The following is a 13,121-nucleotide window of genomic DNA, read 5'->3' on the forward strand; positions in this document are numbered from 1 at the left end:
CAAATCAGTGAAAGCCTTTTCGTATTTCTCTCACAGTAATCTTTAGAACAATGGAAGCAAATCAACTGCATTGTTTTCTTCTCAGGTGTCCGAGTGCATATGATAGAATTAGATAAGACTGTTGGTTATGTATCGCAGGTATCTGTAAGCTGTTTTTCAACTCAGCTTCTAAATACTTAAGGGAAAAAGAGATTTTTTCAAGTAGGTAGTTGTATCATCTTTTTGAGAAACGTAATGCTAAGTTCACATTACTGTTTGTCAGGGTCAGATTCTGAAACTCAGAAAAATGTAGAAAAATAAAATAATGTGGAAAAGACCTGCCAGCAAGACAGCAATATTTTACAAGAGTGCTTATCACCAACAGGAATCAGTCAGCAAATAACCAAAATATACAGTAATACATGCTCACGTGCACTTGCACTGTTCATCATCACTATGACTACAAAGTTCCTCACAGTTCAGTGTCTTTCATTTCAATCTTAAACTGAAATAAATCAGGGACGTGACAAATCCATTTATCTCCTTATTTGTCAGAACCGGCGGCTCCGGCAAGCGCCAGCTGCAGTGCATCTTGCTGTGCCAGCCTTGCTGTGGCCGGCATCTCAGCAACGCGGGGAGGTCTGTCAAGCCACCCATCAAGGAGCTTTCAAACTCTGCCCGACGCCAAAAATTAAGGCCTGTGTGGCAGATGAAGTTTCCTCTTCCTTCCTAGCCCACCATCTGCCTTGCAGAGGGGGTTTTAAGAAAGGCAGTGGAGGATCCAGCTTTGACACCTCTGAGTACTGCAGGTTCCCAGAAGGCAAATAGAAGTTGGGTTTTCATCCCACCTGGTGGTGCACAGTGAGATGAAAGGAACACTGAATCCACCTCTGAGACACATGCATTGATTTGTTCTTTTTGGTTCTCTGGGTAGCAAGCCTATTCTCTTCACATTTGCAAGCATTTGGAGCAGCACGGCCTCAACATATGGGTCTTATCCTGGAAGAGGATGTGCAAACTGGGATGAAAAAAAGGGAGGACATCCTGGTGGGGTGGAAGCCTCATGTATGAGGAGGCTATAAACGAGTGCATATGCACACTGGAGGTCAAATTAAAAGCACCTTGTTTCTTAGCATAAGAACAACTAAAGCATTTTCTCCTTGGTTACAGTGACCATACGTGGCTCTGAGCTCATCCCAATCGCAGCTATGCCAGAGGAACAGCATAAAGAGGCTTGGACAGCCCTTCCACTACTTATTCCCAGGAACTGACTCTTGCTAAAAAAGACTGTGTGTATAGGAGGATGAAGGCACTTCTGTGCAAACTTTCAAGCATTAGCTTCCTTGTCCACAGCCGGTGCAAGCCAGATGCATATCTGGGATACTGGAACCAATACATCTATCTGAAAAACGTATTTTCCTGCACACTAAAATTTATTTCAAAGTAATGTATGTAAGTAATACAGATGTTGCACATTTCAAACACCACAAGAGAGATAAAAATAGAATTTAAAAAGTGTGATATAACCTCTAGCTCAATTTAAAGCATAATGCTGAATAAACAAAAACATTTCTCATCCCAATAATAGAGCCTTGAAAGTGGATTACATCTTATCATCATTACTGCAGATTCATACAAGTGTTCTTTTAAAAATTAGTTATCTCAATGATACCGGTCACTAATCAATGAGAGATTAAAAATGCTCCATAAAATTTAACCTAACTACAGCAATGATTTTCTCGCTTTCCCTCAGTCTTCATATGAAAGTTCATTTTGTGCAGAATTGAAATTCATAACACAGTCCAGAAGCAGTTCTCTTTCCTTCAGTAGCAATCCCATTGTCAGTCTCCACATGACATTCAAAATCACGTTGTGCTATTCCAGAAAGAATATAAATATCCAGAGCTGTGTCAACAATAAGTCCACTACATATTATGCTACTAGCTAGGCATAGAAAGCGCTTTGGTAGAATATGTTGTTTTAGCACAATCTGCAGTTTTTGAGACTCTGATGCAAATCCATTTCTCCCTTTGTAAAATCAAGGAGCGTAGCAAGTTCAGGGTCTTGTGAAGAAATACCCATTTCATCCTCACAAGCATCAATAGCATCCATGACCTGATGAAGAACAAAGGGATTAATGATACTCTGAAAATTAACTATGACTTATGTTGGTATCCACAAAATCAGGTCTCTCAGGGACAGGAGAAATAATACAATTAAAATAACATTTAATTGCATCTCTTAGGACTGCACAATAATCATATAGTATCTGCATTTCCCACTATGTGAGATGTAGTGCATCTCACTTAACAGTTTTAGTCAGTGCTTTTATATTGATTGATATGTATCAGCCAATTTAGCCTGTTCTCCACTCAAAAGCAATTAGTGCCACTTCCCAACACAAAACCCATATCCCAGGGCAGGGAGAAGTACTTTGAACCTTGCAACTTCAGAAGCATTTGTGATACAGGGGAAAGTTCCAAATGGGAAAATTGCCTGTAATTGATACTATCCTCCAAAACTCACTGAATATGCATCCTACTGCTGCCTGTATTATCTACAAAGGAACCCTGACTATTAAATATAGAGGGTGCTGCTTCAAGAGCATACGCAAACGCTGCAGGTTTAATGTGTTTCCGTCAGCCATATGCCTCTGAAAAGGAGGATGTGGGCCCCCCCACTCCAGGCAAGTGTTTGAGATATTGTGAAATGTTAGGAGGCAATGGGGGCCCCCAAGACTCAAAGCCTGTTCCCACAGAGGGTGGCAGAGCAGGCAAAAAGAGGAGGAAAGCTCTGCAGCCTGCTAGTGGCCAGGGAAGCCTGGTTTGCAGAGCCCCACCACCAAAACCTGGCCCCACTGCCTGGGGAGTATCCTGCAAAAGGAACTCAATCTTTAAGCAGAACATACTTTTAATCTGTCAGAAGCAGGTGATCTTTGAGGAAATTTGGGCAATATATCTTTCTAGTGGAAAAGAAGTAAAATTTCTCGAGGGGGAACTGGGGCAGGAGGCATGGTTGCATGCAATCAAATCATGTGATTGCAGCAAGTCAAGAGATCGGTGCTACCTGCAAAAAGCTATATTCATCTCCTATCTTGCCAAGCAGAAATTTCACCATTGATATTAAGGGACTACTTATTAAATCACTTTGTCAAAAAGATTGAAGCTGAATTCAGACTTTTATTACCATTGCATAATCAAATGGTAGGAAATGCTTGGTTCAGCTAGCTTTTATTATTATTATTAATTTATTTTATTTTTTTTGAACAGGCAAGCCATTGTTAAATCTTCCTAATTCACTACAACACCTCCATTAGGCATCTGCCAAAAGCACCGTTTTTCCAGGTGTGCCCTCACCAAGGTGCACCAGCTGCCTCTCATCAGATGGCATGATGTTTCCCCCCACGGGCCTTGTTTTTATCTTGAAAACTTCCAGCAGACAGACAGAAATGCATAGAGCAGGAGAAACAATGCTCTGACCAGTTTAAGTCCCTAATAGTCTCATATTTCTGGATACAAATGTAATCATATTAGACAAGTTCCTATGGAAATTTATTCATTTGCCTTTATTATCCACCAAAGGAGATTTCACGAGGTTCTGGAAATCCAATAAACCTCCATTTATAAGTCATGGCTTGCAAATACTTAGTGATGTGCTCCACTGGAAAAAGCATATTACTATGTTAATGGACACACACTGGGCTTCCACGAGATTCGGAAGTTCTTTGTGAGTTTTTGTGGAGAAACAAGATAAGAGTATGTTATCATTTAAGAATGTCATTATTCCAGACCCTAATCTCTCATTAACCTGAGAATGCATTAAGTTAGAGTTGGTAACTTGCCTAATTCTTATTTTATATGCTGCAATCACTGGGCATGTTAAAAAAATACACAACTTTTCTGTTTCTCATTGTCCTTGGCAGTTATTTTTTTTTCTAAGTGTATAGTTTCATATTAACATAAAGATAATGTAATTGCTTTTTGTGCTTATAAGCATTACGTATAATGTGGAGCAAGAACAATGTAATCTGTCTCTTTTGTGTAAAACATCATTAAAATAGCTAGGAAAATGAAGGTTGGACAGTTTGGTGATAATACAAGCATAAGAAATATAGCCATTGATACGAACGCATCTGGCTATGCTTGAGAAGGCTAGCTAGCTGGATAATGATAGAAATCAACTTGCAGCACCACGGAAATAGTTAATAAACTTTGAAAAGTTATGCAAAACTAGAGTGCAAGAAGAGCAGAAGGCCGGAGAAAATTAGGCTGGGAAATGTAATGCAATATAGCAATAAAGAAAAGCTTATACAATTCTGAATTACGCACTGTCACAGCACAGGGAGGTAATATTCCCTTTCTGTATGTCTTTAGTGGGCTGACAAGCAGTGTGCTGCATTCACTTGTGTGCTTCTGTAACAAAAATTAAAACAAAATAAAATTGAAATTACAGAGCCCCTTGACAAAAATGTTTGAGAATATTTTACTATATAATGTACTACTAAAACCAGTCAGTGGGGACAATTAAATGCGGCATAAAGCATGTCATTCTTTAATCTGCTTTTATGTTTTGATTAAGAATTGCAGATAGCAATGTGAAGGGTATTCTCAAAGCAAGGGGCATAATTGGCAAGATCCCTAGTAGTCATTAACTGAAGATTATACTTAAACTAAATACCCATCTGATTCAGAAGACAGAAATCTGTTGGGGCCATACAGCTCAGGTTCGGTGAAATATACTATATTTTTGCCTTTGAGGATGCCAAAAGCTAAAAGAAAAATTTAAAATCTGCTTTCTTTTATGGAGCTAGTGAAAGAACTGCAGAACTGAATAATGTGTGACCTTCCTGGTACCCCTTGGAGCACACAGGTTACTACGTTGTGAATTAGCTGCAGTCTAGATATAATTCATTGGTGTCCAGTGTTAACAAAGAACTGAAACAGTCCAATCAATAAGAGACAAAAATATTTGTCAACATCTGGAAATCCCTTCTACTGATCAGCTGTTAGAGGCTGGCAGTATTTCTTAGTAAGAGAAAGATGTCAACAAATGAGAAGAAAATGAGAAAACAGTAACAAAATGATTAATGTGCTGAAGAATTGATTAAGGAGGAAAGATTAAAAGACCTGAATATGTGAAGTCACTAAATGACAGCTCATATTTTATTATAGAAATGAAAGAAGGAGAAAAAAACGTTTGGAATAAATTAGTAAAAACCAAGAATGCATAAGCAATGGCAATGCAAGATGGACAAATCTAACAGGTAAACATACTTGTGCCCTGAGAACCTTTTGCAGCTTCCACCACTGTTCCTGCCACCACTCAGAATAAAAGTCAAGACAGGTTTTAGTGTTGGAAGGAACTGAAATTGAAAAGCAAGGAGGAAGCATGCATTTGAAACTGTGTTTTAAAAGAGAAGTGTTTTGCTCTGAAATGGCTACAGTATCATTTGTTTCCCATGTGTCCTATCACTGAAATACAAACAAACAAACAAACAAACAAACCTTTCATGCCTCCATTTTCTCAGTTCCAAAATGGACTCAGTGGACTTAATTTCTTGATTCCTGTGGATGTTGTGACACTAAATTTAAGAACACGTATGGTCCAGCAAGCTAGAGTGGGGACAGGGATTTATTATATTAGTGGGGAGATGAGCTAAGATTATCAAGACATGAGGATAAGTGTATCTCTATCCTGGTTCTTAAAAATCATCTTGTTGAGCCAAATGTTTTTTTGGTCAAGTCCTTCAGCTGAAGAAAGATTTTCTGGGAAAGGAATGGCAAAACAACTGCAAGAAGAGAAACAGATACAGCACCACAGTGAATGGAAAAGTGAAAAGCAGAAAATCAAGGAAGAAAGAAGATGTAGGCAAACATTTGAAAAACTGCCCTGAATATGTTGCTGCCTCAAAAAGTCATTGGGGCAGCTTTGAGAGTTGGGAAAGGAAATTAGGGTGCTGTGGGAGCCACAAAGTGGCTGCTTTCCCGCTGCCAGTGTTGCTTGTCCCAGAGCCGTGATCAGTTTATGGGGGTGGCTTTGCGAGGTGTTGAATTGCTTCATCAAGCTTCTGCACCGAGAGTTGGATATGCCCTAAATCCTGGGCTATGCACTGGGGAGCTGAAGTGTGTGGGAATAACACAGAAGAAAGTCTGCTGTGCTGAAAAATAATTTTAATGTGAATCAATTAAATACGAAATTTAATAGCTAATTAACTACATATGGAACTAAATGACATAACCATTACCACCTGGTCCTTTATTGACTGTTTTGATTGTGCACTCATTTTATATTATCAGAATACAGTAGGATCATATTCTGAAGATCCTTATTTGTATTTTTCAAGTTGTAAATGATGAAGGTGGCAGATTTTGGTGGCAGATGAGATTTGGGGCAGTGAGGAGAAGCAGAAAAAAATGGGGACAGAGAAATGAGTTCAACTATTGGACAAACTGAGTATTTTTGATGAAAAGAACAAAAATGAAATAGTTTGTAGGAGAGGTTCTAAGGCTTTTGTTGAGGCTGACTCTAGATTTGGTTGGACAGCAAGGTCTTTGGTTCAGGACCAGAGGCAAGGGACAGAAACTGAAACACAGAAGGTGCAGACTGAACATCAGGAAACACTTTTTCCCTGTGTTGGTGACAGAGCACTGGCACAGGCTGCCCAGAGAGGCTGTGGGGTCTCCTCCTTGGAGGTCTCCAGAAGCCATCTGGACTTAGCCCTGGGCAGCCTGTTCTGGGTGTCCCTGCTGGAGCAGGTCTGGGACCAGGCGGCCTCCAGAGGGCCCTACCAGCCTCAGCCATGCTGAGACTGCTGTGAACACTGTTCCAGTTTGCATTCTGTTAACATTTTTAATGTCTTCTCTAGGAAAAAAAAAAAAATATTTCTAACGCCTCGTGCATATGGGTACATGGGGCTCCAGACAACCGTTTAATGATTTCACTAAATTAGAGATCTCTGTTCTCCGTTTTGTAATCTAAGATGAAATAAAACAGTGCTTTCACAATTATATATATATATATATATATATATATATTATTTTTTTTTCCAGATCTCTGGCAAATGAAATCTCCCTTGCCAGTCTGGCAGCTTCTCCCTGCTCTTGCATATTCCCTGGTTCCCTTTGGTTGCGCATCTTCCTTCTTACAATTACTGGAGGAAAATAAGGGAGAGCAGAAATGGTATGGGCACCAGCAGCAGGCTGAAAAACTGCTGTTTGTGTTCAAGAGCTTGCAGAGGATGACAATTTTAGAAAATCTGTGGAGCTTCCTACTTTCACAGTTGGAGGTGAGCAGAAGTGAAATTACTGTATAATTGCAATAAAGTCGTATTCACTTGCCAAAGATGGAAGGTACCAAATGTGACAGGATTTAGCATGATCTCAAAGAGATAGATATCAGATCTGTCACTTCTTCAGTGTGGCATTGCCTCAGCCTGTAACAATTTGTATTGCAGGAGCAGCTTGTTCAAACTCTTCTAGAGTTCTTTTGCTTCTTTGGCTGGCAGGAAAGTGTTTCTTTTTTTTTTTTCTTTTTTTTTTTCTTTTTTTTTTTCTTTTTTTTTTTCTTTTTTAATATATATCAGAGAACAGGATAAGAATGAGTACCCAGCTGGCACAGTGTGAATTTGCCAATCAAGCATGACTGTATCACTCACTTAAGACTAGCTAGAGGTGCCTGCAGACAGATAGCACAACTCAGACACTGAGACATGGCTTTTCTAGCTTAAAAAGAAAAAAAAAAAAAAAGGCATGTCTTTTATTCCAGGAGCCAGGAAAAAAAATAAAAAATAAAAGCAACCCCAAACCCCATTAGGTTTACTTACAATCTGTCTGGACTTGCTAAAAGCTTTCATGTGATGCCGCATAGGGATTGCCTAGTTAAGCTGAAAGAACTAGGGAACTGAAACGACGCTGCAAATTCAGTTGGGAACTCGCTGCAAATGACTGCCCTGGAAGGGAACATGTAAAGTGGGAGAAGTTAGTCCTGCTGTTTCTTAAAGTTTGTTCTGGGACCCATAGTTTATATGTGCATGTGTTTTCATTAGCGTGAAAGCTGGTGCGCTCTGGTCACAAAGAGCTGGGCAGGACTGTCAATACAAAGGAGGTTCAGAACATCTTACAGAGATGACTACATAATCTTGAGAACTGGAATAACAGAAATGAGACGAAATTCAATAATGGAAAAGATAAGGTCATGCATTTAGACATTTATAAAAAGCATTTTTATTATGGACTGTAAATGACAGACAAAGAGAAGGAGTTGCCTGTATTAGTCACTCACAGTGTGACCCCAAACCATCAGTGTGATCTGGTCGTATAAAAAGCAAATTGCCTGTATGAAAAATGGTTATCTGGGGAGAGACTTCATCCACTGCAAAGACCAGCAATACTTTGTGAAAAGATTTTACACGTTTCATGTCAGCTGTGGGGAAGAAAGCTGAATTCAAGCTGTATCGAGCTGTCTGAGTTACAGGGGGAGACTAAGGAGCTTGCTGGTAGGCTTGGCAAGTCGAGAGTGGCTGTGGTTGCTGCCTGTACCCCTTTTACAGGTATAAGGCAAGGGACAGAGAAATGCCCAAACTGCAGCACGGTATGGCACAAGGACACATGGTTATGAACTGGTCTCGAATGTGTTCAGGCTGGGTGCTAGGAGGAGCTTTCTGACTCCTTGGGGGCAGTTTTGGTGCAGCCCTCCAGCAAGAAGTGCAGTAAAATATTGTGTGTAAGGCAAGATGGATCCAGTTGTGTCTATGGAAAGGGCTATTTGGGGCATTTGCTCCAACCATAGCAAGGTACTAGCTTCACAACACAAGACCAGTGCCGGCCCCATGGCCTGATAATCCGAACGTTTTACCTGCCCAGTAGACTAGATGCAATATGCATCTGAGCAAGCTTTAAATAACCTTGCTAGTACACCCAGGCAGTCAAGGGAGAGCAGAGCAAGGCTTTGTGCAAGTGAATGCAACTTACCTTGCTGAGGAGTGGAGGTCTTCTGACATCTGGCACCACAACTCACAAAAGGAGCAAGTAATTACAGAGAAACATTTACATGGCAGAGGCAGCCTGTGCTGAATTTCAGAGGCTGGAAGAAAAGTACTCTTTCAGTCTGGGTGATACAGGGCTTGCCTCCCCATCACCGTATTTGAAAGGACAACAACTGTGCCTGACCTCTCTGCCTACCCAAAGCTTGCTGCTGGATTTATGGCCTTATTCCCAACTGCTCCTGTTACGAGACTGCTCTCAGGGCTCATCGCTCAGGAGCTGTACCTTAAGGCAGGAAGGTGGCATGGGCTGAGGACACGGGCTGAGGACACGGGCTGAGGACATGGGCAACCCTTCTTCCCCAAAAAGTGAGCAGTTTGCACTGTGGATGGAAAAACTTGCACAAAATGGAAGTGACAATGGGAAAACAAATCTCGCTGAATGTCCAGCTACCTCCTATGCTTTCCCTTCATAAAACTGGTGACAGCGATGCCAGACCTGACCAAACTTTTGGGCCACAGCAGGATGCTGATGGGCTGCGCTCGGGATCCCTGCTGGTCCTCGGAGGAGGCTGCGGGTGGGTGGCTGGAAAGCCCCCGGCCGACAAAAGCGCCGGCTCGCCAAAGCCCCTGCCCTGCCGGCGAGCTCATTTCCTCGGATGCTCCCGGGTTTGTGCAAACGCTCCCCGGGCGTGCTGGGCTCCCGCACGCCCAAAACCCAGCCCCAGCTCCTGCGGCTCCCCCGGGAGCAGCGGCGGTGCGGTCGCCTTCCCCCTCGCCCCGCGGCCCATCGGGGGGCACGGAGCCGCCGGCGGGTGCCGGGGGAGGGGGCTGCCGTCACGTGTGCTCCTTCCTCCCCCTCCTCCTCCTCCTCCTCCTCCTCCCTCTCCGCGGCGGCGGCAGCAGCCGGCAGGGCTCCGCTCCCTTTGTTGCAGCCGGAGGAGCAGCACAAAGGAGCGCGGCCGGGGCACGGCGCGGAGGCGGAGGAGGAGGAGGAGGAGGAGGAGGAAGAGGAGGAAGAGGAGGAGGAGGCAGCAGCAACAGCAGCAGCAGCAGAGGCGGGGAGGGGGGAGCTCCCTGCTCCCTGCGCCCCTCCCGGGCCAGCCCTGCCGGCTGCCGTCGGCGGCGGGGAGCTGGGGGGGAGCCGGCGGCGGCTGAGGCTCCGTGCGGCCGCCTCGGCGGGGATGCTGAAGGGGTGCCGGGGGCCGGCGGAGAAAGGACGGAGCCGCCCGGGCGGCGCCGCGGGCTCCGCTTGATGCTGCGGGCCTGCCGCCGCCATCCCGCTGCTCCCCGGCCGCCCCTCGCCATGGTGGCGAGCAGCCCGGCCGCCGCCCGGCCGCGACCCCCGCCGCGAGGGGGACCCCCGGGGAGAGGGAGAGGGGGGCCCCCCCTGGCGCTGTGCTACACCTCGGCCCTGCTGCTGCTCGCCCTCTCGGCGCTGCCCGCCGGCCGCGCATCCCACCCCCTGCCCGCCGCCGAGTGCCAGGGCGGCGGCAAGGGGAAAGGCATCAACTGCTCAGGTAAAGCCCACGCGGGGACGTGGGGAGGGGGGCACACAAAGCCGCCCCCCCCCGGCACCAGCCCCGCGGGTGGTGGCGAGAGGGGGACCGGCGGGAGGCAGCCCGGGGGGCGGCGACCCCATCCCCGTGCACACGGCTGGTGGGGCACCCATCCTGCCCTGCCCTTCGTGCTGGGCGAGGCTCAGACACGGGAAAACCCGGGGGGTGCCCCGCTTTGGGTCCCCCCCAGCGGTAGGGGGGTGTTTTATGTGTGTGTGGGAGAGGGTTACAGGGGTGTTTGGGGCTGGGCTCGGTGTAGGGGAGCTGGGCTGGCGCGGCGGCAGCGCATCTTCAGGGATACGGGCTTTGTAAAGTCAGCCGAAGTCAAGGCGTACACCGTAAAGTTTACGTTTTGTTGCAAACACCCCTTTTCCTCCTACAAACCGGCAAGGCGAATCCGTTTTTCCCCGAAAAAAATAAAAATAAAAATAAAATAAAATAAAATAAATCCCGGTGCTCGCCTCCCCGCCGCTCTTTATAAAACAATGGGCTGCGCACCCGGCGGGAGGGCGGCGGGGCAGGCAGCTCTTCAGCCGTGCCTTCTCCAAGGTGATGAACACCCCCGGTCCCCGCTCCCAGCCCCGCTCCCATTGTCTGAAGCTGGGTGCGGAGGCAGCCGCCGCTCCGAGAGGTTCCCGGAGCCGGCCGGGAGGGGCTCTGAAAGTGCCCGGCAGCTCTCGGGGAAAGGGGGAGCAGCAGAGGGACTTTCCCCCTACCCCGGTCACATTTTATAATAGGGATAATATCACACTGCTACTAATATAATATTCACAGAGCAGCGCGCATCATCGCAAAATGGTTTTGCAATACAAAAATCGCACTGCTGGTCACTCTCCATAAGCTTATTTGTTCTTAATTTACCCAGGTTTGTCACCCACTGTATTAGTGTGTGATGCCACGGTGCTGCTGTTTTGCCTGAGTTTTTTATTGTTTGTACAAATACCACTTTTTATTAATATTTTTTTTTAAGAGAGTTTAATAGGTTAATGTGCCACTGGCATTAGAGGCTTACCCATCAGAGACATGTGGGTCATTAGAGCAGAGCATGTGCATAAATCAGGGAGATTAAACATGGAAGGCTGATGAAATATACGAGGAAGTTTCTAAGACAATGTGGAACGCACGGATGCTGCTATTTAGAAACCATTACTGAAAGAGGGCTTTCCAACCTGGGATTGGAAAACCGTGTGCTGTATCAAAGACAGTCGGAATGGCACAGTCAAGTGGAAAAAAGGCAGAAGCAAGTGTACATGCTGTATGCGTATGTACGGCAGGCACTAATTTTAGTGTAACTATAAAAATGGAGAAGAGAAATTGCATTTAAAAATACAGCAGTCAGATCCTGCCGCGTGGTAACTGCCTCATGCACAAACGCAGAGTTTCGGTTCTCAACATTAATTTTAAAGGGACTAATATCAACACATAATATCTGGGACAGATTTTCCCCTCACTTGCCTCTGGATGGCTTCATTAACTTTTACTGGAGAAGTTACTCCCCGCAAAGATGACTTTCCTGTATTTACACGTGGGGCCAGACATTGACATTAGCACCATTCTCAGTGGAGTGCTATCACATAGCTTGCTATTTATGCAGAAAGTTATCCTTACAAACTTCATCACTACCTTTTCTTCAAAAATTTAGACTCTCTAAATTAGTGTCCATACCCACAGAAGAACAATTCGTACTTTGCCCATTATTTTGATGTTTTAGTCTATATCAGTTTGGCTGACTGCCCTGGAACAGTTTCTTAAACTTTTGGGGATGACTCCTGAGGCTGTAACATTTTATAATCACTCGATTATGTAGCTACCCTTATTTATTGTTAAATTTTTAGGAAATGTCAAACTCCTCTCCTTAATTCCTCCAGAGTATACTGATAAATAAAGAGTTTGCTGTAACAAAAGAACATTGCGAGGTGGACAACACAGGCAGATGACGTGAAAATCAAGACAGCTTTTTCAGCCTCGGTTCTTCCCCTTCTGCACAGGCAGTGCAGTTTAGTCTTTTGTTGAATTATTGTATAATTGCATCATTGCTGGCCAAGGGAAGATCATATAATCGAGTGATTAGAGCAGGAAGCAGAGAATAAAGACATAGCTGAAGTTAATTGATGATGTGGACTTGTATGCATTTGTTTGTCTGTCGATCCCTACTTTGCTAAGCTAGGAAAACTGAAATAGCTCTGTTTTACCTAGTATGTGGTAAAAAACAGAAGTTGGTATTTTTTTTTCTGGAAAAGAGAATAGCCAACAAATTTTAAGGTTTATGTTTTAGAGGTGTTACCTTATTCCCAGCTTTACCTGAGGTCATCTTTTGTAGTACTCCTGCTACTCGCTGACTGTCTATAAGTAGGATGGAGTGATACTGTGATACTTGCACCCCCTCTCGGGTTATGAGCCAGCCTTGTCCTTAATAAAGAACTCCTGTGAACTGCAGGAGGATGTCAAAACATCCCGAGTGTGAAGGTAAGTTCAAAAGGTGGTTAGTTCATGAGCGGCACAGGGGAATTCCCACATTGCATGTGGGAATGTTGAGTTTTAGTCTGGCTGAATCTCCCACGTGAGACACCCTCTGATCGTGTGGCAGCCACAGAGGCTGCAAT

The 13,121-nt window shown here is 44.7% G+C and overlaps 1 protein-coding gene across 1 annotated transcript in view; it reads left to right on the forward strand.

The window, feature by feature from the left end:
- Positions 1-10,214: 10,214 nt before the first annotated feature.
- TMEFF1 (transmembrane protein with EGF like and two follistatin like domains 1) overlaps positions 10,215-13,121 on the forward strand; it is a gene marked incomplete at both ends in the record, with an annotated part of 120,634 nt that continues 117,727 nt past the window's right edge. The window contains one exon of the mRNA XM_084282741.1: positions 10,215-10,479. Coding sequence (XP_084138867.1) covers positions 10,215-10,479 — 265 coding nt within the window. The remainder of the gene's footprint in view (positions 10,480-13,121) is intronic.

The sequence above is a fragment of the Netta rufina genome, assembly GCF_964035555.1.
Source record: "Netta rufina genome assembly, chromosome: 2".
NCBI lineage: Eukaryota > Metazoa > Chordata > Aves > Anseriformes > Anatidae > Netta > Netta rufina.